General features: G+C 45.1%; 1 protein-coding gene across 1 annotated transcript in view; it reads right to left on the bottom strand.

Moving 5' to 3' along the window:
- Positions 1-473: 473 nt before the first annotated feature.
- ccn4b (cellular communication network factor 4b) overlaps positions 474-26,087 on the bottom strand; it is a 92,863-nt gene continuing 67,249 nt past the window's right edge. The window contains exons 2-5 of the mRNA XM_078540938.1: positions 22,957-23,245; positions 14,160-14,417; positions 12,332-12,525; positions 474-1,690 (exon numbers count right to left, since the gene is read on the bottom strand). Of these exons, the coding sequence (XP_078397064.1) occupies positions 1,391-1,690; positions 12,332-12,525; positions 14,160-14,417; positions 22,957-23,245 (1,041 nt within the window). The 3' untranslated portion in view covers positions 474-1,390. The remainder of the gene's footprint in view (positions 1,691-12,331; positions 12,526-14,159; positions 14,418-22,956; positions 23,246-26,087) is intronic.

Raw genomic sequence — 26,087 nt, 5'->3', positions numbered from 1 at the left:
GATTAAGCACTTGAATGAAATGTTTGTTTTTATAAGGATGTAGTTCAAGGAATGTAAATGTAGTGAGTGGGTTTTTATGAATGAGAATTTTTAAAAAAAGCCTGCAATAGACACTTTGAACTTAATTTTATATAATTTCAGCATAGGTCCTGAGGTTTGCTCATGGTGGATACTAGTTGAGTTGGTATGGTTGGTGTAAGGTTAAAGGGTGATGAGTAGTGGGCATTGGTTGGCATGGAGGGTATAAAGGGGCATGGAGGATGGGTAGAGGGGTATAGGTTGACATGGAGAATATGAGCGGTTATGGGGGGATGGGTAAAGGTGCATAGGTTGGCTTAGAGGGTATGGAGGCATTGGGTGAAGAGGCATAAGGTCAGCTTGAGTTTACATGGGTGGGGCATGAGGAGTGTGTTGGGGGTGTGAGGGGTGTGAGGTGTGAGTGCTGGAGTGCTTTTTGCTTTATTGCTTTTTTTAAAATCTGGGACACAATGCTGGAGCACAGAGGCAGTCCTTCCACCCAGCCCACCTCTGTACTCATCAGCCTCTGACTCAACCTGGGGGCAGCGGGCATGGCTCCCAGAGAACCCTGCTACCCCAGCACAAAAATCTCAACATGCAGGGCACTTTTTCCTGGGTCAAGTTTGTGGAGATGGGAATTGTTCCGACTATGCGCTCCTGTCCCAGGAGGGAAAATCCAGGCCTATATTTTATTATACTTTTTGGATTTTAAGATCAAAGATGTGTACTGAATTAATTGACTTTAGTGTAAGAATGTAAGAAATAGAAGCAGGAATAGCCCTTATGCTCCCTTGAGTCTGCTACCACTGAACTACAGCTAACACCATTGGATGTTAATAATACCATTGAATCTTAATCCTTTACTTGAATGGGTAGACAAGACAACAAATTAAATTTTCAACTGTTTGGCAATGTGTGGAAGCTTTTGCCCAAATAGGTTTTTGGCAAGCCTCTACCTTGTAAATCAGGGCATGATTCCTACCAACTGAGCAAAACTGAGAAAATGATTTTAAGACACCAGTACCAACAATTTAGTAATTATAGGGTTATTCAGTGGAATGTATTTCTCTTTTAAGACAAATTACTGTCTTGCAATGTAACCTTGGCAATCTGGAGGTTGACCTAAGTATTAAAGTGACATCACAGTAAATAATAATTTCCTAATTCTTCCTGTTGGACATTTTCATAAATGAAATAAATTTACTCTTTTTGTAGAAAATACTAATTTCTTAGAGCTAAGATAGGGAACTTGTAATTTTCAGGCAATTAACTCACTGATGACAGGTGCAAGATTGCCATCGTTACCTATACTTCTTATTCCCTCCCTTCTCACCTCTACTTTCACCAATCAAAGAATATACATTTTAAAAATTTAATTTGAGATTTCAGAGTAGTCAGGATAGTATGACAGATCTGCAAAAATGTCGTTGGGGTTCTTGCACCTCAAGTTGCAGAAACAGGAGTTTATCCACATCAGATTCTTGGAGAAGCCCAGGCCGTCGGGGCAGTCAAAATTCACCTCGATGGTCTTTGACTTCTGGGGAGTGCAGCATCGGTCATCTGTGCAGACACCACAGTACTTTGGCCGGTAGGTGCGACGGCTCACACAGCCAGACAAGGTGAAGTTCATGGGTTCTGCCTGCTTCAAGACGCTCAGGCACTTCTTCCCTTCCTAAGGAAAGAAAGAAACCACAGTGAGCAACTTGGTTTGAAACACTTCTGTCAATTCCCTTCACAACCTGGAAGAGGTCAATTAGATCACTTCAATCTTTCTCTCTTCCCCAAGGAAACACAGCCAACTTCCCTAACCACACTTCACTGCAGTTATCTTGAAGTGAAAAAAATAAAAGTGACATTATTTTTTTATTTCCGTTTCCCCTGCCCCCCACAGGAGCATTAGAAGTGCCTCCTGTTTAGTCCAGCTCAGTGATACAAACCTGACTGAACTGACAAGACTAATTAATGTCAAACTAATGGGCTATTGGAAAGCATTGCTGACCTTCTGTCCTATCTTCAGGATGACAGCAATATGTTTTAGTGCTTTGGTTTCTGGGTGATTTGAATGGAATTTCTGATTTTTGAATGCAGAATGATGATATTTAGGTCAGACAAGTATGGACATACAACAGCTTCATGCAATTTCAAGGTTGAGTCAATAAACAAAGGTTAGGATCAGTGTTAGATGGAGACATATGTCTGGTTAATCAGTGACAGGCTTACTTTCTATCTGACCACTGTAGGAAATAGCAAATATGTCTATATTTGCATAGTATAACTGAAGGTGTGATAGTGAAATCCTGCCTTCAGATACCCTCAGTACATGTTTAAACAGCTGCTTTCTACCTCATATCTGATATGACACAAGAGAGTCCCTGGTTATTATACCTGGAAAAACTCAGCAGGTCTGGCAGCATCGGCGGAGAAGAAAAGCCAGACCTGCTGAGTTTTTCCAGGTAATTCTGTTTTTGTTTTGGATTTCCAGCATCCGCAGTAGTTTTTTGTTTTTATCCCTGGTTATTATGGCTGGTGACATTATCTCAAAGCCTTTGCACAACATTCTCTTTTTGCGGGGGAAATAAGGCATTGTGTTAAACAAACTAAACACCTCCACTAAAATAACAGACAGAGGAATGCCATAGGAGCGTGTTAAATAAATAGTACAAGCAACACTAGCATCTAGGCCTATGTACTAGTGGCATATAAAAAAGAGTTGGAGGGTTTCCTCTGATCACAAGTCTAACCAAATCGTAAATGCGTTTTGTGTCCCGTAGTAAGTCGGGAAACAGAGACAAGAATGAAGAATGATGGCATGTGAATAGGGCATAATTTTAATCAAATCCACTGAGAGGAAAACTGCCACACTGGATCAAAGCTCTCATTTTACACCCTGTCTGATTATACTCACAAATGACTTCAATAGAAAGTAAAACCAGGGTGTTGTGGGGTGGTGATGGTGGAGTGGGGGCTGGAGGGGGGGAGGGGTAGTGGAGAGACAAAACACACAAGCAATCCCATCAGTTTCTCACTGAGCAACATGGGGTAAAATAATTCCCTTTATAGCACTGGTTTGATTGTGAAACCTCTTGTTTGATGGTATTGGACAGGTAGGTGATGACAAAAGGAGGGGGCAGGCTTTTTCTATCTTGTTGGGCAACAACAGTAATTAACGACCCAAGGGAATAACATAAGTAGCTGCCAAGGGGATTTTAAAAAAAAAATATTCATTCTCAGAAAATGGGTGTTGCTGGTAGACATGGGATTTGTTGCCCATCCAGACTTGATCTGACTGAATGGTTCATTAAGCTACATCAGAGGGCAGTTAAATATTAGTCAAATATGCCAGACCATATAAGGGCAGTAGATTTCCTTCTCTAAAGGACACTGGAGACCAGTTAGGCTTTTTATGACAGTGTGCTTATTGACAGATTAGTCTAGTTTAATAGATTAGGAAGACCAATGGACATGAGTATGAACTATATGAGAGTAGGAATGGGCTGAATGTTAGTGGTGCTGCTTTTCCTAGATTGTGGAATGTGTTGCTGGCTGGTGTCATGGCTGTTGACTGCATGTCTTTATGATGGAGCTGGACAAAGGTTGCATCATATAGAAGATGAATGGTTTTACAGGTAGCATTTGATCAATGTGATCTCCAGGATGGGCTTTGATCATCAGCGGGGTGGTGGGGGTGGGGGTCAGTAAAATACGTTTCCAGAGTGCTTTTTCCATTATTGGCCTTGGAATTTTTCTTTTTTTTTTGCATACCCAGGAGATTATAAGTGGGGTTGAGGATGGTAAATCTAGTCACAATTCTTCAGCCATCATGAGTGTGGGACAGGCGGGTCTTTCATGCCTGCCAATGGCATATGTTCAGAATCCAACAGCTTCATGGTGACTTTAGTGATACCAGTATTTTTATATTTGAAGGTTTTTAAAAAATGGATTTCAAATTTGCCATTGTGAGATTTGAATTCATAATCCCTGGATTATTAGTTCCAAACTGGACTAAAATTGTCCCCTAAAAGTTTGTGGGTGGTATAATACTGAACGCTGCCTCAGTTACTAAGTATAAAATACTAGTAGCATTTGTCCTAAAGCTGGAAAACTGTGTCTTATTCAAAAAGTTAAATATACCTAGACTATCTTGACAATACCAATCTGTTCCTTCAAGCTGATGCCACCTATACAGCAGCTCCGAAACTAATGATGTCAAGTTTGATGGGGCAGTTTGCCCAAGGGTGGAGCAGACCAGAAGACCATGAAATTTGCATAATTCAGACAGAAACAGGGTTTAGAGCATCTACTAGGACCCCTTAGTGGCTTAGCTGATACTTTGCCTTAAAACCACCAAACTCCAAATTGGGTGCACAGACCTGCTTGCTTCAATTGAGGACCTGCCCTGTCAGGTAGGCCTCACTGATTTTAAAGTCAGAACTATTGCAGCCAGGCAAAATTTTCTGCTAAATCTATCTTCTTTTTGACTCTTTGAATCCAGTGCTTGACTTTTGGAAATTTGATTTTGCGTGTTTGGATGGAGTTTCAGGCCCGGATTTTCACAGAGTCGGAACAACTCTGGAGCCATTTAAAAATGGCAGGTGAAACCCCATTCCAGTATTCCCACTGCCATTCCCAGTGCTCTCAATTTTCACTGGTGCAGGATAAAGCCTGCACTCTTGACTTGGCAGGCTCCATTGAAGGGGTAGACATCTCCTAATCCCCTGCATTTTTTTGTGGAGTCAGGTCAACTTCTCCATGATTCATGGTTCATGAATCTCAGAGCTGTCATGAACCATGGCCTGGATTTGGGAACCTTTTGAAAGCTAAGTTCAAAAGGTGTTACCCATGCCCCCTCTATGCCAACTACCTACCCAAACCCACAATGGCCCCTCAGGCCTTCCTTCCGAACTCATACCCCTTCCATGTCCATTCACCCAGTATACAATATGTATAGAACCAATGAACCATGTAGTAACAATGGCATGTATGGAACTGTCATTCACAAATCTTCTTGGGCAGAATTTTCCCATTGGCGTGTGGGGGTGGCCCCGCACGCCTACGGGTAAAATGGCGCACGGTGACATCGGGCGAGCGTCCTGATGTCACTGCGCGCCATTGCTGTATTTGGGAAGGCGGACGCTATAAGTTCGGATGCGGGCCCGTCATTAATTAACGGACCAGTTAAGGCCCTTGAGGCAGCAATTGAATTCAATTTTTCGCAGCCCATGCGATCTTCAGTACGTTGCACGGGCGCAACGGGCAGGCGGGTAGGAGACATTTGTATAAACCACATCCACAGTCGGGATAAGAGGGGTGAGTGAGGTCATGAATGTGTTCTTTCAGGTATTTAAGTGTGAAAGTTACTTATACTTGCCTGTGTGAGCAGGAAGACTTCAAACCTCATACAAGCTGCTAGGACAGGAGTAAAAACTTTGGTCAGGACTCTACAGTGAAGATCATTTCTGGGGCCTGCAACTTTCAGAAAGCCTTCCCTTAGCTTGGGAATAGGAGCTGTGCTCTCCACTGGAGGCACCTCCTCTGAGAAGGAATGGAGGGCCAGAAGGGGGAGGGGAAGCCAGGAGTGCACATTCAGCCTCCAGTGGAGCCACCTTTGGGAGGAGGGGTGCAGGCACAAGAGGCACAGGGCCAACAGGAAGTGCAAGGTGGAAGGGTCCGCAGAAGATGCCAATATCCTGCTGCCAGGGTTTACAGGCGGTGAAGCAGCTTCCTCAATATGTCTGAGGTCCAGTGCCAAAGGAGGCTCCGTCTCTGGGGGGAGACAGTCACCTCCATCTGTCAGATGCTAGGCCCTGAGATCTCTGCAAACTGTATGGGTGGGCACCCCATGCCAGTGGCGCTAAAGGTCACAGCTGCCCTCAATTTCTATGCCTCCGGCTCTTTCCGGGGGTCGGTGGGTTATCTCTGCGGAGTCTCCAAATCAACTGTGTCTATTCAGGTGTGCATTGACCTTCATCCACTACCGCTGGGATGATGCCAGCCAGACAAAGTGAGCCAGAGGCTTCGCGGCCATTGCTGGCTTCCCCCGTGTCCAGGGTGCAATAAACTGTACACATGTGGCCATCAAGGCACCAGCAGTTGAGCCCAGTGCCTTCGTCAACAGGAAGGGCTTCCACTCCATGAACATGCAGATAGTGTGTGATCACAGGATGCAGATCCTGCCAGCCTGTGCAAGGTACCCTGGCAGCTCCCACTACGCCTACATCCTCAGACACTCCCAGGTGCCGGGGCTCTTCAGTGCTCCGGCACGATGGATGGCTGCTGGGCGACAAGGGCTATTCCCTCAAAAGGTGGCTCATGACACCTCTCTGCCATCCAAGAACAGAAGCTGAGCAGCGGTACAATAGGAGCCACGCCTCCACAAGGGCTGTGGTGGAGAGAACCATCAATCTTCTCAAGATGTGCTTCCGATGCCTGGACCACTCACTCCAATATCCCTCAGATCATGTGTTGCTGATAGTGGTTGCATGCTGCGCTCTCCATAATCTGGTGCTGGCAGTGGACGAGGGAGACGTAGACGCAGTTGCTCCAGATGAGTCCAGCAGTGTCCAAGGATGAACACGCACAGGAAAACGCTGAGGGGGTAGACGCTGACCCGGGCATACTCCAGGGAGGCAGGGACACCCGGGAGGCTTTAATCCAACGAACCTTCAGCTAGCCCAACACAGATGGACCTTCAACACACGCCAGGGCTGCAGGCTCCATACTCGATCCCGAGTGCTAAATCAGCCTGGATACTAACATTGACTAAGGCCTTGTCAATAAAGCTCAATGTCAAACATCTCACTCTTAACATCATGGCTTCCTGTCCACTTGCAGAAGTAAGGAATCACCCTGAGGCATGGAAACATGTCAAAACTTATTGAGAAAGCAAATGTAACTTCATAAAGCAAAACAAAAACAGTGTTGGACATCATACCAAGTCTTCAATAAATTACTATGGGCCAACATAAAAGCATCAGTGAGAAACCCGTGGGGTGCCTAAGGTGCCTTAAATTTACGCTTGTGGGTGCTACGTCTAGGTGCTGTTCCCTCTCTGGCACTGGCATCTGAGACAGCCTGCTCACTGTGCTGTCTTGTTGGCCTCGATGACCTTGGTGGACATCCTCTGGCCTGTGGAGTGGACAGTTCCACAGCTGGCTTCTCCCCAGTCGCCACAACCTCAGCAGATGCCACGGTCACTGGCAGAGGGGCGGAGGAGCTGAGCCCGCAGAGACAACAGGCAGCTGCTGCACCGTAGATGGATGAGCGCCGAGCTGGGATACTTGGTGCCGAGACCATCTCCCACACTGGCACTGACCACCTGAGGCCAATGCCGCTGTGAGGGCTTGTAGGTCCGAGCACAACCCCAGGAGGCCCTGATTGTTCTCTTGGAGGAGACTCTCCACAAGAGTCGCCACTCTTTCTATGGAGGAAGCATGGCGCTCCATTTGGACTCCTCCAGCATGGGCACCATGCCACGCATAGCGTCATGTATCTCTGCCAGATTGTCCCACATACCCTACTGCCCTTCCAGCGTTCACTGCCTCATGGACGACTCCAGAGGCACATCATCAGCCACCGACTGAGCATGTACCTGGTCCCCAGCAGTCTTATAGTGCCCTGGGCACTCTCTGTCTCTGCCCGCACCTCAAGCGAGTGTGAAGTGCCCTCAATGCTGTGCCCCGGGACCCTAGCCGAATATCTAATTTGCACCGAGGTGCTAGTATCTGAGCTGGCGCCTGCCTGGCAGAGATGGTGTGACGCTGGTGATTGGATTTGCTCTGGGGCTTCAGGGGTGAGAGGTGGGCCCTCTGTCTCCTCCTCCCGGCCCTGCTCCGGTGATGCTGAAAGGAAGAACAAGGACATTTGATTAGTTACAGTGCAGACAATGTCAATTTGCATGCTGGTCCCCTGGATCATTACGTGCTCATCCTTCAATACTCAATGGTCAACCCATGTTGCTAACTTCAATCACTGAACATTCAGCAGTGCCATGGCTCTTGGGACACACATGGTGACACCATGGTGCTCGCCAAACATACCTCCCCATGGCACCCCAGCCTCACTGCTACCAGTGGACCTGGGGGCATGATGCCTCTCCAGATCCATGGCCTGCTGCTTGAAAGCTAAGATGGCCAACTGGGCTTGCCCTCCGCCAGTCCGCATTCATTCCGGCGCATTGTGTGCAGTCTTTTCCAGAAAAGGAGGGAGGAGCATTGATTAGCCCAGCCTGCACCTGAATTCCCATCACATCCCTGCCAACCCAGCCAGAGTGGGACATTGCAGGCTCCAGTTCTTCATTACCCTGCAGCTGCCGCACACTCACCCAAACAAACCAGGGCTGACCCCAGCACTGCCTACCTCCACCCACATTGCCCAAATGCTGCCTTCTTCACGTATGGCACCACAAGGTGTAACTTTGCTAAGCAAGGAGGCACAAGCATGTGGAGCGCAAAGACCAGCAGATGGATTGGTGTCCCGCCACCTGGAAGCTCCCCTCCCAGCATGTTAGCACCCTGACTTTGACATGCTTCCCAGTTCCAGCACTCTGCCTAGGTGCAGACCCTTGAGTTTCACCCACATTCTATACTCTGGGTGTCAGTGTCACACATGCTGCGGATGCAGAACTGTCAGGGTGAACTGGGCATGGGCAACATCTGCTGGCACACCCAGCGAGGGATACATGCAATGAGGGATTTAATGCCGTTACTGTACTCAGAGTTGCTGGGGTGGGGGTTGGGGGGAAAGGGTGACAGCTGCATTAAGTGACTTGAGGCAACATGGTACTCACCCATCCTGAGCGCAGGAGGTCGTTGAATCTTTTGCAGCACTGGAGCCACGAGCGCGGCACCACATCATAGGAGCTCACACTCACACATTTGGTCAGGTGGGGAGGCCTCCGCCCCCCCGTCCCTCAGAAGAAGGACCTCCCGCCACGCTGCCACCTCCTCCGGGAGGGCAGCTAGGCACTCGTCAGAAAAACGAGGGGCATACTGCCCCGCTGGCCTACCCGCCGACCTGGCCTTCACCGATGCCCTACCATCCGACCTGGCCTGCCCCAATGCCCTACCCTTCGACCTGGCCTGCTCCGATGGCCTACCCTCCGGCCTGGCCTGCCTCAATGGCCTACCCTCCGACCTGGCCTGCCCCGATGGCCTACCCTCCGACCTGGCCTGCCCCGATGGCCTACCCTCTGGCCTGGCCTGCCCCGATGGCCTACCCTCCGGCCTGTCCTGCCCCGATGGCCTACCCTCCGACCTAGCCTGCCCCGATGGCCTACCCTCTGGCCTGGCCTGCCCCGATGGCCTACCCTCTGGACTTGCATCTGACACATTGACCCTCTGATGTGCTCTTCTCCCAGCCGTTGTGAGCAGCCTTTCCAAGGCTGCCAGGCCTTCATTTAAACAGGCTGCTGGGTCGCCATTGGACCCGGCGGTCTGAATGCGCCTGCTGCCGCCCGCCCACTCCCACTATGCACGGGAGTCATGAATTATGCTGGGCGGACCTTAATTGGCCCACCCATGTAAAATGGTGGCGCGGACCTAATCGCGAGCGGTGATCGGGTCCGTACCCGCCTGTGCCCACTCCCACTCCCGCACAACATAGGGAAAATTCTCCCCCTTGTGTGTAAAAACACTGCTGTTTCTACAAGTCTATAAAAGTGTCAATTAAACAGACCCTTTAAGTATCAATAACAGCAACTTCAAACACTTCTTTATCTTGTTCAAATAAACATTGGGACATTGACAAAATAGATCACAGAAAAAAAAAACCTATTATAGTCACATGGCGAATTCAATCAAGCAAAGTCAACAGTTCTCTTCAGCTATCCAAATAAACTCCCACTCAGATAATCCATTTATGAGTCTGGACTCAGTCAAGCCCCATTATGAAGTTTCAGAGTACTGAGGTGGGCCTTTTTATTGGCCCGCCCCCATGGTTGCCTACCCTCTGCTTCTAGGGGCGATGGACCCACCTCAATCCTGTACCTGCCCACTCTCCTCACCCCTCTGGGAACGAAGGTCATGCCATTCAGGGGCCTTTCTACTGAAAGGCGGGTCCACTGAGTCGGGAAATTTCCTGACTTGAACTGCCCACCTTAGTAGGGAAAATCCAGGCCCCAGGATTCTACATCTGAGCATGGTTGGTTAGCACTGATCTTGTTCATCAAAATGATTTATTTTAGATTGAGGAATTGCAGTGATTTGATGATATTAGCTCATCTGAATATTTCTATTGCCCCATCTCTCCTCTATAGACACCATCAGGAAAGGAATAGGTGTTCACCTTCCCCCAATATTCACCCCATTTTTCCCCTCCTTTGCTGAAGATATTGTCCCCTCTTGAGGTATTGCTCTGCTGCTACTGCAAGACCTCTAATATCTAGCCCAGGTGGCTATTCTTCATTGCAAACTACTGGCGAAACTAATGGGGCTAAAGGCTGATAAGTCACCTGGACCTGATGGGTTGCATCTGAGGATATAACAGGAAATAGCTGCAGAGATAGTGGATGCACTGGTAGTAATCTTCCAAGAATTTTTAGATTCTGGAAAAGTCCCAGAGGATTGGAAAACTGCCAATGTAATGCTCTTATTCAAAAAGGGAGGGAGACAAAAAGTAGGTAACTATAGGCCAGTTAGCTTAACACCTGTCATTGGTAAAATGTTGGGGTCTATTATAAAGGATGTTTAGCAGAGCATTTGGAATTATATAACCTAATCAAGCAGAGTCAGCATGGCTCCATGAAGGGAAAATCATGCCTAAAAAATTTATTAGAATTCTTTGAGGAGGTAACAAGCAGGATAGATAAAGGGGAACCAGCCAATGTAATATATTTGGATTTCCAAAAGGCGTTTGATAAGGTACCATACATAAGGCTACTTAATAAGATAATAGCCATGGTGTTGGAGGTAGTATATTAGCATGGATAGAGGACTGGCTAACTAATAGAAGACAGAGAGTTGGGATATGGGCGGGGGGATGGGGGGTGCATTTTCATGATGGCAACTTGTAACTAGTGGAGTGCCACAGGGATCAGTGCTGGGGTCACAATTATTTACAATATACATTAATGACTTGGATGAGGGAAGTGAATGTACTATTGCCAAGTTTGTGGATGACACAAAAATAGGTGGGAGGCAAGTGGTGAGGATGACACAGGAGTCTACAGAGGGATATAGACAGGTTAAGTGAGTGGGCAAAAATGTGGCAGATGGAATATAATGTGGGAAAATGTGAGGTTATGCGTTTTGGCAGGAAGAATAGAGGAGCTGAATATTATTTAAATGGAGAAAGACTGAAGAAAGCTGCAGCACAGAGGGATTTGGGGGTCCTCGCGCATGAATCACAAAAAGCTAACATACAAGTTCAGCAGGTAATAGGGGACGCAAATGGAATGTTGACCTTTTTCAAAGGGAATGGTGTATAAAAATAGGGAAGTCTTGCTAAAACTATACAAGGCACTAGTTAGACCACACCTAGAATACTGTGAACAGTTTTGGTCCTCTTATCTAAGGAAAGATATACTAGCATTGGAGGCAGGCCAGAGAAGGTTCACTAGGTTGATCCCGGGGATGGGGGGATTTTCTAATGAGGAGAGGTTAAGTAGGTTGGGCCTGTACTCATTGGAGTTTAGAAGAATGAGAGGCGACCTTATTGAAACATATAAGTTTCTTAGGGGGCTTGACAGGGTCGATGCTGAGAGGTTGTTTCCCTTTGTGGGAGAGTCTAGGACCAGAGGGCATAACCTCAGAGTAAGGGAGCGCCCATTTAAAAAAGAGATGAGGAGGAATTTCTTCTCTCAGAGGTTAGTGAATCTGTGGAATTCTTTACCACAGAGGGCTGTAGAGGCTGGTCTGTTAAGTATATTCAAGACTGAGATAGACAGATTTTTAATCAGTAAGGGAATCAAGGGTTATGGGGAAAAGACAGGAAAGTGGAGTTGAGGATTATCAGATCAGCCATGATCTCACTGAATGGCGGAGCAGACTTGATGGGCCGAATGGCCTACTTCTGCTCCTACATCTTATGGTCTTATGGTCTAAACCGGGGCTGTAAGTACTGACAAAGTGTTTGACCATGCAGAGGGAATAGGGAGAATATCAGAGTTGACTCTGATTCTAGCGAGAATCACTGGGCAGCAATTGAGCAGGAACCCTGCCTGAATATTCCTGTGTGAAGATGATAGGCTGGGTTTCTAAATCAGCTTCCGTAACCGAGAAAGGACTACATGGCTCTGAACCATATTTCATTTATCCAGTGGGTCACTTGGAGGGCCCTGGGAGTAAGGATTTAATGCAGTAAAATAAGAGAATGTTACCTTGATATGCTTCGTAATGTCAATATCGCAGGGCCGTAAATAGCAAAGGCGTCTTTCTTTCGCCAGTTTGCACTGGTCATTTTCATTTGAAATCCTTGTTGATATTCCCATTCCACAAGATTGTGAGCAAGTGCTCCAAGGTGTAGTTTGCACTAAGCAGTTACGGCGCCACACTTCCGATTCACCTGTATAAGCTGGGAGCAGGTAGAATTGAGAAGAGAATTAGCATCATTCTGAAGCCAAGCCTGCAAAAACTATTTCTGTTCTCTGCTTCCCAAGTCATCAAAAATATAGCAACAAGACATTAACCAGGTTTACGATGCAAAACAAATGGTGACAGAAAGCATAACACTTCCTCGATGGTAACATGCCTGCTGAAATCTAGGCCAATCTTGTGACAATTTGCAGCTGCATCTACTTGTGGTTTTGAAATAATTCAAATCCAAATGATGATAGAATAATCAAATCATACAGCACAGGAGCAGGCAACTTGGCCTATCGTACCTGTGCTGGATCTTTGAACGATTAGAGACATCCAAGAGCTATCCAATTAGTGCCCCTCCCTTGCCCTTTCCCCATTGCCCTGCAAATCTTTTCCCCTTTAAGTACTCATCCAATTCCCTTTTGAACCAAAAAGAAAAATGCGTGGTATTCTCGTAAGTCAGGCCTACAAGGAATGTTGATGACTAACAGAGAGCAGGCCACCAGTAGAAGGTCTAGAGACTTAAGTTTTAAGGCAATGTTACTAAAGGGAGAAGATGCCAAATTTAATAATGAGATGTGCACATCTCAGAAATATATGGACAAATATTTAAGTGTCAGCCTTTCTGGAAGGCAAAGTGGTCAATTGGGTTTCAAAGGGGCAGAGGCAACAGAAGGCGGCTTAGATTGAGTTATGGGCATTTGTATATTCAGATCTGCTCCTTTCACAGTCCACTTTATAACAAAATCAATTATTGATTGCCCACTTTATGTAATATGTCTACACTCTCTTCCCATACTGACTTAAAGCAAATGGCTATATTATCATATCTACCACCCTTAAATCTTTTTTCTGACAAGTATTGATCCAGACCTTTTTTTACAGACATCAAAAGACCTAGAATTAGTTAGTTTTGTGGGTAATCTATTCCACACCCAGGCATATATCACTGACATTAATTATGTCAAAAATAACTCCAGTTTTGCAGTGGTTGTACTCCTCTGGAATGTAAAACTGAGGCACACAGGCTGGGGAGGTCCCAAGCTTGTGTCTGGTCTGCTGAGTTAGCTGATCTCAGTTAGGATGGACAACTGGTGGCAATACTGGCTTCAGAGTCCCTGGCAGACACAGGAGAACAGCCCAGGATTCCCACTTGTCATTGGTGATACATGTGCATGAGCGGTGCCTGCTGCATCCATGTTCAAACTGGCTGTGATTTCGCACCCCTGCACCCAGCCCTACTGTCAATTCACCTGCTGAGGAACACTACCATAGTTCACAAATGTCACTTGCACAAAGTACTGGAGTCTGCTTTGAATTCACTCCAGCAAGCAGTAGTGCCTTTAGGGGAAACAGAAAAATGGAGGGGAGGTGGAGCAGATGAATTGTAGGATGACACAGCATAGAAGGGGGCCATTCAATGCTTTGTGTCTGTGCCGGGTCTTTGAAAGAGATTAGTCACACTCCCCTGCAGCCCTGCAAATCTTTCAAGTATTTATCCAATTCTCTTTTGAAAGTTATTATTGAACCTACTTCCATCTTTTCAGGCCTCAATTTGCAAAGATCTCCAGAAAGCCCCATAGAACTAGAACATGAGTATTCCTCTTTATGCTCGAGTTCTCCTACCTGACATGGACACATGACGAGGAGCAGTCTTCCTTAGTTTCTTCGATTCATCACAGATCCACCGCTCACAGCATTTTCCTGGCATTTTAATACGTTTGGGATTCTGACACCAGACAAGTGGAGGTCGTGACTGTCTGCACACAGGGATGCAGCCAATAGCACCATTTACACATGTACATTTGTACTTGCAGTTGGGTTGAAAGCTTTGGCCATTACTATACATGACTCCATTGAGCTCACACCCTACTCCAACCATATCTAAGAGTAATAAAACAAAAGATTAATTCCAAACCTGTGAAATAAGCTCGCATATTACTTAATCTTTAACAAGGAAAAACAATTGATCTATTTGATTTGTCATGATACTCTCAACAGGCCATTCAAATTGATGGTAACAATGATAATTCCTGCTATTCTTATTTCTTCCAGAGGATGGCACTGTTACCTGTTTAAACATAGAAAGATTTGCATTTATATAGCACTTTACAGCCAATGAAGATCCAATATTACACGAACACCTATTATTCTTACTTGCTCTACAGGTGGTACTGTAACCCTTTCAGACTGCCACAACAAACACAGCTAAAAATCACAAGATGCCCGATATTTCCTTCCCTCCCCTGCACTGAAGCTTTAGTCAGGCACATTGTACCCGAAGGTGAAGGCATCTGACATGGCCTGGACCCACAATCATTTGCAAATTCAGGTCATTTGCACAGGCCTTAATGTCTTTTTGGTCCAGGTCCACCCAGGGAGTAGAACGGTAGCCTTTTTAAGGGGTTTAGCAAAGAGCAGACATGAGAGGGCCCCAGTCATGAGGACCAAATAGGTCCTTGTTGGACAAAGGTCCATTTACTCTTTTAGGCTCTTTGCCTTACAGACCCTGCATCTCTTAGGTTCTCCAATCTGAGGGGAGACAGAGGGCACAAATCCCTTCAGTTTCTTCAGAGACCCTACAAATTGGAGCCTAACAGCATTCTAATAGGAAAATGAGGTGAGAAGAGTCACATTTCTACCCCAATACAATGTGTGCACCTGTTATTGTTGCACCTTTGGGAGAAGCCTCGCAGTTCAAAGCAATAGGAGAAAGGAGCTGCTATCACATGTCGGTGCAGGCTCGATGGGCCGAAGGGCCTCTTCTGCACTGTGATTCTGTGATTACGGCTCTCTGTCACCATGTCCATTCCTTTGTATATGGGAACTACGCATCCCCAGGTGTGTAGGAGAGAGGTATTAGGGTCACAATTTAATTTGGCTAACCCTGGGCCACGGGTGATTGCCGATATGTTTTCAGATACAGTACTTCACTTCTTTCATTCTCGGGATGTGGGCAAGACTGACATTTGTTGCACATTCCTAAATGCCCTGAGAAGGTGGCGGTAATCCTCCTTTAGTTGTTGTGCTTTGATACAATTGAGTAGTTTGCTGGGCAGTTAAAATTCAAACATCTTAGTGTGGTCTGGATTCACTTATAGGTCAGGGCAAATAAAGGGAACTAAAGCAAATTAATGAACCATTGGACTTGTATGACATTCCAATAGCGTCATGGTCAATGGATGCCTTATAAGGTTTTATATGATTAAAGGTACTATATATCTATAAAACTGTAACTGAAGAATGGGCTGCCTTTAAAGTAGAGATAGTTCGGGCACAGTGAAGGTTTATTTCCACAAAGGGGAAAGGTAGGACAAACAAGCACAGGGTCCCCTGGCTGACGAAAGAGATAGAGACTAAGATGAAGCAGAGAAAGTTTGCTTATGACAGATGTGAGGTGGATAATACAATTGAGAAGCAAGTCGAATATAGAAGGTTCAGAGAGGAATTGAAAAAGCAAATAAGAGAAGCAAAGAGAGAGTATGAGAAGAGACTGGCAGCTAACATGAAAAGGGAATCCAAAAGTCTTCTATAGGAATATAATTAGGAAAAGGGTGGTAAGAGGCAGCATGGGGCCAAGTAGGGACCAAAAAGGGGATTTAATCATTGAGGCATGGGGAATAGCAGAGATATTAAATGATTACTTTACATCTGTCTTTACCAAGGAAAATGCTGCCCAAGTCATGGCAAAAGAGGAGGTAATTCAGACAGTTGAAAGGTTTAAAAATGATGAGGAGGTGGTATTAGATGTATTTAAAGTTGATAAGACACCAGGCCTGGGTGGGTGCATCCAAGGATACTGAGAGAAGTGAGAATGGGAATTGTGGAGGCACCTGACATAATATTCCAATCTTCCTTAGAAACAGGACTGGTGCCAGAGGACCGGAGAATTACAAATGTCATATCCTTGATCAAAAAAAGGTGTCAAGATAAGTCCAGCAACTACAGGCCAGTCAGTTTAACTTCAGTGGTGGGAAAATTTTTCGAAATGATAATTCAGGACAAAATTAATAGTCACTTGGGCATATGCAGGTTAATTTTAAAGAATGTCAGCATGGATTTGTTAAAGGCAAAACATGTTTAATCAACTTGCTTGAATTTTTTGAGGAAGTAACAGAGAAGGTTGATGAAGGTAATGCTGTCGATGTGGTGTACATGGACTTGCTGGCTTGAACACACCAGGGCCATCTATAGACCAAAGTCAAATGGACAAAATCCCTTTGCTCACAAGTTGGTGTTTCTCTTCTTAAAGATGATAATTCCACCCATCAATGCTGGAAAGAACATTTTTTAAAACTCATCAAACGTGAATGCACAGTGGTAGCTGATACTCTCTGCTAGGCTATCGCCCAGTAGCCTGTGGTAGAATGCATGGATGAACCAGCATTGATGGGAGAGCTGCAACATGCAAACAGATGAAAAGCAACAAAGTCTGTGGCCCTGCTGGTATTCCAGCTGGGGTCTTCAAAGTTGGTAGGCTTTTGCACACATCAAGACTCCATGCACTCATCCCTATGGATTTGGGAGGAAGAGGAACTCCCTCTCCTTCAATATCAGGAATGTGACAATTGTAACTATCTCCAGGTATCAAGGTATTTTCCTCTTGTCAATAGCATGGAAAATCCTGATACACATTGTCCTGAATTGCCTCCTCCTGTGCAGAAATCGTCCCAGAGACATTGTGTGGCTTCAGACACAGCAATGTGATGGAGCCCTAGCAAAACTGGAGTCAATGGGAATCAGGGGGAAAACTCTTCACTGGTTAGAGTCACACCTAGCTCAAAGGAAGATGGCTGTGGTTGTTGAAGGTGATCTCAGCCCAAGGACATCATAGCAGGAGTTCCTCAGGGTAGTGTCCTAGGACCAACCATCTTCAGCTGTTTCTCAATGACCTTCCCCCCATCATGAGGTCAGATGTGGAGATGTTTACCCAATGTTCAGCACCATTCGCCACTTCTCAGATACTGAAACAGTCCATGTCCAAATGTAGCAAAACATGGACAACACAGGTAAGTGGCAAGTAACATTCACACCATACAAGTGCTAAGTAATGACCATATCCAACAAGAGAGAATCTAACCATCTCCTCATGACATTCCATGGCACTACCATCACTGCATCACTATCAAAGTCCTAAGGGTTACCATTGACCAGAAACTGAACTGGACCATTGACCAGAAACTGAACTGGACCAACCATATAAATACTATGTCTACAAGGACAGGTCAGAGGATTGGAATTCTGTGGAGAATAACTCACCTCCTGACTCCCCAAAGGCTTTCCACCATCTACAAAGCACAAGCCAGGAGTGTGATGGAATACTCTCCACTTGCCTGGATGAGTGCAGCCCCAACAACATTCAAGAGGCTTGACACCACCCAAGACAAAACAGCCACCATGACTGGCACCCCATCCACCAACTTCAACATTCACTACCTCCACCACCATCGCACAGTGGCAGCAGTGTGTACCATCTACAAGGTGCACTTCAGGAACTCACTAAGGCTCCTTCCACAGTACCTTCTAAACCGACGACCTCTACAACCTAGAAAGACAAGGGCAGCAGATACATAAGAACACCACCGCCTGCATGTTCCCCTCCAAGCCACTCACCATCCTGACTCGTAACTATATCGCCGTTCCTTCACTGTCACTGGGTCAAAATCCTAGAACTCCCTTCCTAACAGCACTGTGGGTGCTACCTACACCACATGAAAAGCAGCGGTTCAAGAAAGCAGCTCACCACCACCTTCACAAGGGCAATTAAGGATTGGCAATAAATGCTGGCCTAGCCAGCGAAGCCCACATCCTATGAACAAATATAAAATAAAGACTTTCCAGAGGAACCTCCAACATGGTCTTTGTTGCCAGACAATCCAAGAAAAAGATTAAGAACAACACCAGGAACTCTTCATTGCTTTCACAACCCGACCAAATCATTTGACTCAGTAAATTGCGAGGTTTTGTGGATTGTGCTCCAAAGATTTGAATGTCCAAAAACCTTCATCACAACCCTGCAATTGCTTCATGATGCAACTGTCTTGAGTGGGAGATTTGAAACAGGCGCCTTCAAAATCTGGACTGGGTTCATGAAAGGTTGTGCAATATCCCTGTACTATTTTCAACCTATCTGACAGTGGCTATTCACCTCGTCAAAGATCAACTGCTGGGGTGTCAGTATTAAATAACGTCTAGATGAAAAAGTCTTTAACCTCAGCCACCTCTGTGCCAAAACTAAACTGATCACCATTGATATACATGACCTACAGTTTGCAGATGACTGGAGTGCCATTGCCCATTCTGCACCAGATTTGCAAGCCATTTTCAATCTCTTCAGTTCTGCATACAAGAAACTCGGCCTGTCCTTGAATGTTGTCAAAACAAAACTCATGATTAACACACACCTGGTCAGCCAAATATTCCACCTCCCATAGATGTTGAAGGAGAGTCTCTGGAATATGTTGAGCGCTTCTCATATCTTAGCAGTCACCTCTCTCAAAAGGCCACCATTGACGAGGAGATCCAACACCGGATCAGCTGCACCAGCTCAGCCTTCTACAAGCAACTAAGTATTTGACAACAAAGACCTCCACAAGTCAACAAGAGTCCTATTGTAAAAAATGGTTGTTGTCACCACAGTCTTGTATTGCAGTGAGACCTGGACTGTGTATCAGTGACACATAAGGACACTAGAAATTTGAAAAATTCTATCGGAGAAATTCCATCAGCAATGCCCCCACTGCATCCTCCAGATTCAAAGATTGTGTCTTTCTTGAAGCCAGCTCCATAAGCATTCAGGCAAAACTTTTGGAAAATCAACTTTGATGGACTGGGCACTGTGTCTGGATGTCCAAAAAGCATTTCCCCCATCAGGTCCTGCTTTCTCAATTCTCAAATAGCCAATGTTCCAAAGGAGGACAAAGAAAACACTTCAAAGGCACTCTGAAGTTCTTCTTGAAGGATGGCGGCATTGACATTAATGAATGAGAGGAGCTTGCTATCAATCATTCAAAATGGCGACAACTTGTCCATCAAGCTGCATCACACTTTGAGTCACAACATCTTAATGATGAGGCAGAGTGGTAGCAGAGAAGAAAAAAGGGAGCAAATCCTGCACTCCGAATCCCAATGAGACATGCTGCCCCATGTGCCCAAAGATTTGTGGGTTGAGAATCAGCCTGTTCAGTCACATGAAGCCCCAAGACACAAACTTATGACCCTGAGCAGATGTCATCCTTGAATCGAAGGACAGCCAACGATGACAACATGGACTTCCAAAAGGCATTCGATAAAGTGCCACACAGCAGATTTGTGACCAAAGTTATAACTTATGGAATAAAAGGGACAGTAGCAACATGGATATGAAATTGGTTGAGGACAGGAAACAGAGTAGCGGTGAAGAATTGCTTTTTGGGACTCAAGGAGGGTTTATAGTGGAGCTCCCTAGGAATTGGTGTTAGGACCCCTGCTCTTCCTGATATATATTAATAACCTAGACCTTGGTGTACTGGGCACAATTTCAAAATTTGCAGATGATATGAAACTTGGAAGCGTTGTGAACCATAAAGAGGATAGTGTAGAACTTCAAAAGGACATAAGAAAGTTAGTGGAATGGGCGGACAATTGGCAGATAAAATTTAATGCAGAGGAGCGTGAAATGATTAATTTTGGTAGGAAGAACCCAGAGCAAAAAATGTAAAACAAAGAGTTCAATTCTAAAAGGGATGTAGGAGCAGAGGGGTGTATATGTGCATAAATCATTGATGTGGCAGGACAGGTTGAGCACATACAGTATTCTAGGCTTTATTGATAGGGGCACAGAGTGAAACCTGTATAAAACACTGGTTTGGCCACAATTTGAGTATTGCATTCAATTCTGGGTGCCACACTTTAGGAAGGATGTGAGGGTGTTAGAGAGGGTGCAGAAAATATTTGTGAGAATGGTTCCAGGGATGAGAACCTTCAATTACATAGAAAGATTGGAAAAGTTGGGACTGTTTTCCTTGGAGAACAGAAGGTTGATCTGATACATTTGAGCACTTGGCACATCATAACATTCAAGGCTATGGGCCAAGTGCTGGTAAATGGGATTAGGTAGGTAGGTCAGGTGTTTCTCACGTGTCGGTGCAGACTCAATGGGCCGAAGGGCCTCTTTTGCACTGTGATTCTGTGATACGTTGTTGGATCTCCTTGTCAATGGTGGCCTTTTGAGAGAGGTGACAGCCTCACTATCCTTTCTTTACCTTTGAATAGAGGTATTAAAATTCATGAGAGGTCTGGACAGAGTAGATAGGGAGAAACTGTTCCCATTGGTGGAAGGATCGAAACTAGAGGGATTTAGATTTAAAGTAATTGGAAAAAGAAGCAACGGAGACATGAGGAAAAACTTTGTGAAGCAGACAGTAGTTAGGATAGGGAATGCATTGCTTGAGTGTTGTGGAGGTAGGGTTAATTGAGGCTTTTAAAAGTGAACTGGGTCATTATCTGAAAAGGAAATATTTGGAGGGCTACACCGAAAGGCAAGGGAGTAGCACTATGTGAATTATGCCTTCAGAGAGCCAGCACAGACACAATGGGCTGAATGCCCTACTTCTGTGCTGTAACCATTCTAATGATTCTATGATAGCTGTTTAAATGTTGGGCTTAAGAGCATGCCAGTGCTGCATGATGCTGGAACATGGCTGCACTTAATCATGTTTTTTTTATTCATTCATGGAATGTGGGCATCACTGGCTAGGCCAACATTTATTGCCCATCCCTAATTGCCCTTGAGAAGGTGGTGGTGAGCTGCCTTCTTGGACCACTGTAGTCCATGTGGTGTAGGTACACTCACAGTGCTGTTAGGAAGGGAGTTCCAGGATTTTGACCCAGCGACAGTGACGGAATGGTGATATATTTCCACGTCAGGATGGTGAATGGCTTGGGGGGGATCTCCCAGGTGGTGGTGTTCCTATCTATCTGCTGCCCTTGTCCTTCTAGAGGGTAGTTGCCGTGGGTTTGTTAACAAACTGCTGGAGCTTCACCAAGACTAGTGGTTTGAAAGGTCACGTAAAAATACTTAAGGAAGTCACGCAGTACATAGTTAGTTCAATGAAAACCAGTAAGATAGATGAATGTCAATTTGACCAGCCCAGTTTCAGAATAAATAGTTTGTTTTTAACTTTTCCATGCAATCTCATCCAGTCCTGGGTTCAAGTACTGATCTAAACTAAATTAAATAATCTTACCCAGGACAGTCGTACTACTAGTGCTAAGATAGCTTTTCTTACTCCAGATAGCCTTAATGTTACATTAATCAATGGAGGAGAAAATAATAAGGCCAGGCTCCTAGTATTGATTGCTATTCAATGGCCCAAGCTGGAAAATTTGTATGCACCTGGACATTGGTGAGGCCATGATTGACCTCAATTGTGATGCTTTCTATGGTTAAATAGTCTGTCAATAGTCATTGATTATATATGAAGGCATGCTACTGGTGATGCCTCTGTGGGCTATCGGAGCTGCACTCCAGTAGCAGTCGGCATTTTCAGCAGAGGATGCAACCAGCTCTGGAGGGGAAGATTTCATGATGAAGGGAAGACACAGAGAAGGTATTTCTACTTATGAGGGAGACTAGGGGTCATGAATATAAAATAGTCTTGACTAAATACCCAAAAAAGAATTCAGAAGAAAATTCCTTATCCAAAGAGTGGTAAGAACTTGGAACTCACAAACACATGGAGTAGTTGAGGTGAATAGCATTGAAGGTGGATGCATTTAATGGGAATATGGATAATCACATGTGGGAGCAAGGGATGGATGGATATGTTGAAAGGGTTAGAGGGGAAGGAGGAGGTTCAAATAGAGCATATACACTGACACAGACCAGTTGGGTCAAATAGAATTTATAATACTGACAGAGGCTACATAATCTATGTACGTTATAGCCAGTTTACAGTTCCTGATTGCTGTGGCTCTCCTATTACTCCCAGGTCTTCTTAAGCCTCTTCCCTAGTTAGCTGAAAACCACTCAGTAACTCTGCACCCCATTTTTCCTTCCAACGTGTTTTTGAATCCAGGTTGCTTGTGCAGAGCAGGGATAGTGGCGGCTACACAGATCGCCAAGACACTCTACTCACTGCAGTTCCCTAGCGAAATAGCGCCCCTAATTCTGTTTCCTTTCTTTCAATTAATTCTTCATCCATTTATGAGTTTACCTAGAGATTCCCATTGCCTTAAACTATGAAGCAAGCCTTTTATGTGGCACTTATTGAAGGTTTACTGAAAGTTGAGAAGTAATTGATAGTTGACATGTACAGCCTTTCTAGTGAGCACTTTAGATTGACTGAATAGCCCTTATCCCCTCCCCACAAGAGTGGTGTCCATTTAAATCTCTCACAAATTATTTTATTTTATAAGTTACCAGAACATATATTTCACTTACATGCACATATTCCTACTTCATATTTAGGGGCGTCCCGACTATAGTCACAGTACAGTCCTTTGTGATAATCGCAGGTGTCTGCTTCCGTGCAGTTCTCTCGCAGCTGCTTGGCACATGCCTTACAACAGTCGCAGCCATCCATCACCAAGCTAACTCCGGGTGGACACCTGGGCAAGCGTTTCGGACACTGGCAGGGCCAGTGACAGTACTGCGTGCGGTTATACGGGTGGACAAAGTCTGTTGAGTTCTCGTCGGCCTCTGAAGCTGCCTTGGAATTCTGGGTGAGACCCTGTGTGGAAGAGATAACAGAGCTCAAAAAGGTGAGATATTGAGCTGCCACAGAGCCTTCAGAGGAAGCTTAGTCTATAAAATGTACCTAGAACATCCCAGATTGTACCCCTACCCTAAGTTAATTAGTGTCGTTAAACAATATCAGTTGGGTGCCCCAATTGGGATTCTATAGACCTTAGATCCATTGGACTGGGAACAGGGAGGGGAAAGCAGGTAGGATGATCACTTCTGATTATGATTGAGGAAACTCTGCTGAGTAGTCATAGAGTCATAATGACACAGGAGGGGGCCATTCAGCCCATCAAGTCCATGTTGGCTCTCTGTAGAACAAACCAATCAGTCCCATTCCCCCGCACTATTCCCATAGCTCTATAAATTTATTTCCTTCAAGTGCTCATCCAGTCTCCTTTTGAAATCATTCATTGTCTTCGCTTCCCTCGTAGGCAATGCCAGTTCATTGCCCCTCACCGCGTAAAGTCAAATGTTACATGTCACGTGAAGATGGGAGCAGTAGTTGCAGTGACATTTTCACAGCCAATTAGCCTGTTGAGGCTAAGGAAAGAATGATCATTTGACTGAGGTACCAGAAACTGGTTGGTCAATTTCTCCAGCATGACTCAGCATCTATAGAGGAGAAGAGAAAATGGGAACAAAAATAAGAATGAGTATCTCAATGAAATGTAGGGCCCAGTGCTCAGCCATGGCCAGTGAGTGGTCATCTCGCCTCTGAGTCAAAAGGGTTCAAGTCCCACTCCGGAGACTTGAATACAAAATCCAGGCTGGCATTCCCGTGCTGTTTCGAGGGGGTGCTGCGCTGTCAGTGCTGTTGTCTATCAGATTAGCCTTTAAACCGAAGCTCTGTCTGCCCTCTCAGGTGGACACAATAGGTCCCACGATAGTTTTCAAAGAAGAGTGGCAGAATTCTCCCCAGTGTACTGTCCAACATTTATTTCTTGACCAACGTAAGTGTTCCTTTCCACATGGAGGGACAGGCTGGCACATTGGATTTACTACATTGTCCTTTCATTCCTGAATTCAAAATTCATCCCAGACTTTTCCCTTTGGTCCTATGTTAAATGACTTTGTGCAGTCTCCACCCAGTCCTCACATCACAAAACTGTCCTTAAGTTGACACTCGATCTATTGCAGGGAATATATAATTTGAGATAAGCACTCCTATTGTGTCAACATGATTTTCCATACCAGTCAGTTAGGCTGATGTGGAAACTGGTAATTTTTGACAGGTACAGTAGGCGTTCTTCACAGGGGAGTGGGACAGCTTTACTCAATGTTGAATATAAGAGTGCTACTGCCTGGCCTGGGAGTTTGTTGCTGACTGAAAAATGTCAGAGCTTCCATTCCCCACCACTGATAACATCATCTTGATAAGCACAAAAATATGGATAAAACTCCCATGTGACTAGAATGTGTCTGTTCATGTTTGCTCTGCACCACAAAATAATGTAACAGGTAATACTCGTCTATGTTCAACATAGCACCATTCAGCATTGCATTGAAGCACTGGTTACATCCAGAAAGGAATAATTGGCAATCTAGTTGGGGATGAGCGACCATAATATGATAGAGTCCTTCATCAAGATGGAGAGTGACGTAGTTGATTCTGAGACTTGGTTCCTGAATCTTAATAAAGGAAACTACGATGGTATGAGGCGCAAGTTGGCTATGATGGATTGGGAAACGTTATTTATAAGGATGACGGTGGATAGGCAATGGCAAACATTCAAAAAGTGCATGGGTAAACTGCAACAATTGTTTCTTCCTGTCTGGTGCAAAAGCAAAACAGGAAAGGTGGCCAAACCATGGCTTACAAGGGAAATTAGAGATAGTATTAAATGCAAGGAAGAGGCATACAAATTGGCCAGAAAAAAACAACAGACCTGAGGATTGGGAGCAGTTTAGAATTCAGCAAAGGAGGACCAAGGGATTGATTAAGAAGGGGAAAATAGAGTACGAGAGTAAGCTTGCAGGGAACATAAAAACTGACTGTAAAAGTTTCTATAGGTATGTGAAGAGAAAAAGATTGGTGAAGACAAATGTAGGTCCCTTACAGTCAGAAACAGGGGAATTTATAATGGGGAACAAAGAAATGGCTGACCAACTAAATACATACTTTGGTTCTGTCTTCACGAAGGAGGACACAAATAACATACCAGAAATGTTGGGGAACACAGAGTTTAGTGAGAGGGAGGAACTGAAAGAAATCAGTATTAGTAGGGAAATGGTGTTGGGGAAATTGATGGGATTGAAGGCTGATAAATCCCCGGGGCCTGATAATCTACATCCCAGAGTACTTTAGGAAGTGGCCCTAGAAATAGTGGATGCATTGGTGGTCATCTTCCAAAATTCTATAGACTCTAGAACAGTTCCCACAGATTGGAGGGTGGCTAATGTAACCCCACTATTTAAAAAGGGAGGCAGAGAGAAAACAGGGAATTATAGACCAGTCAGCCTGATGTCAGTAGTGGGGAAAATTCTAGAGTCCATTATAAAAGATTTAATAGCTGAGCATGTGGAAAACAGTGGTAGAATTGGACAGAGTCAGCATGGATTTATGAAAGGGAAATCATGCTTGACAAATCTACTGGAATTTTTCGAGGATGTAACCAGTAGAGTTGATGAGGTTGGGGGCGCCAGTGGATGTGGTTTATTTGGACTTTCAGAAGGCTTTCAACAAAGTCCTACATAAGATTGGCGTGTAAAATTAAAGCGCTTGGGATTGGGGGCAGTGTATTGAGATGGATAGAAAACTGGTTGGCAGACAGGAAACAAAGAGTAGGAATAAACAGGTCTTTTTCCGAATGGCAGGCAGTGACTAGTGG

Source organism: Cetorhinus maximus, chromosome 4, assembly GCF_964194155.1.
Source record: "Cetorhinus maximus chromosome 4, sCetMax3.hap1.1, whole genome shotgun sequence".
Lineage (NCBI taxonomy): Eukaryota > Metazoa > Chordata > Chondrichthyes > Lamniformes > Cetorhinidae > Cetorhinus > Cetorhinus maximus.
The sequence above is the reverse complement of the archived record's forward strand: the minus strand, read 5'-3'. Positions and strand labels throughout refer to the sequence as shown.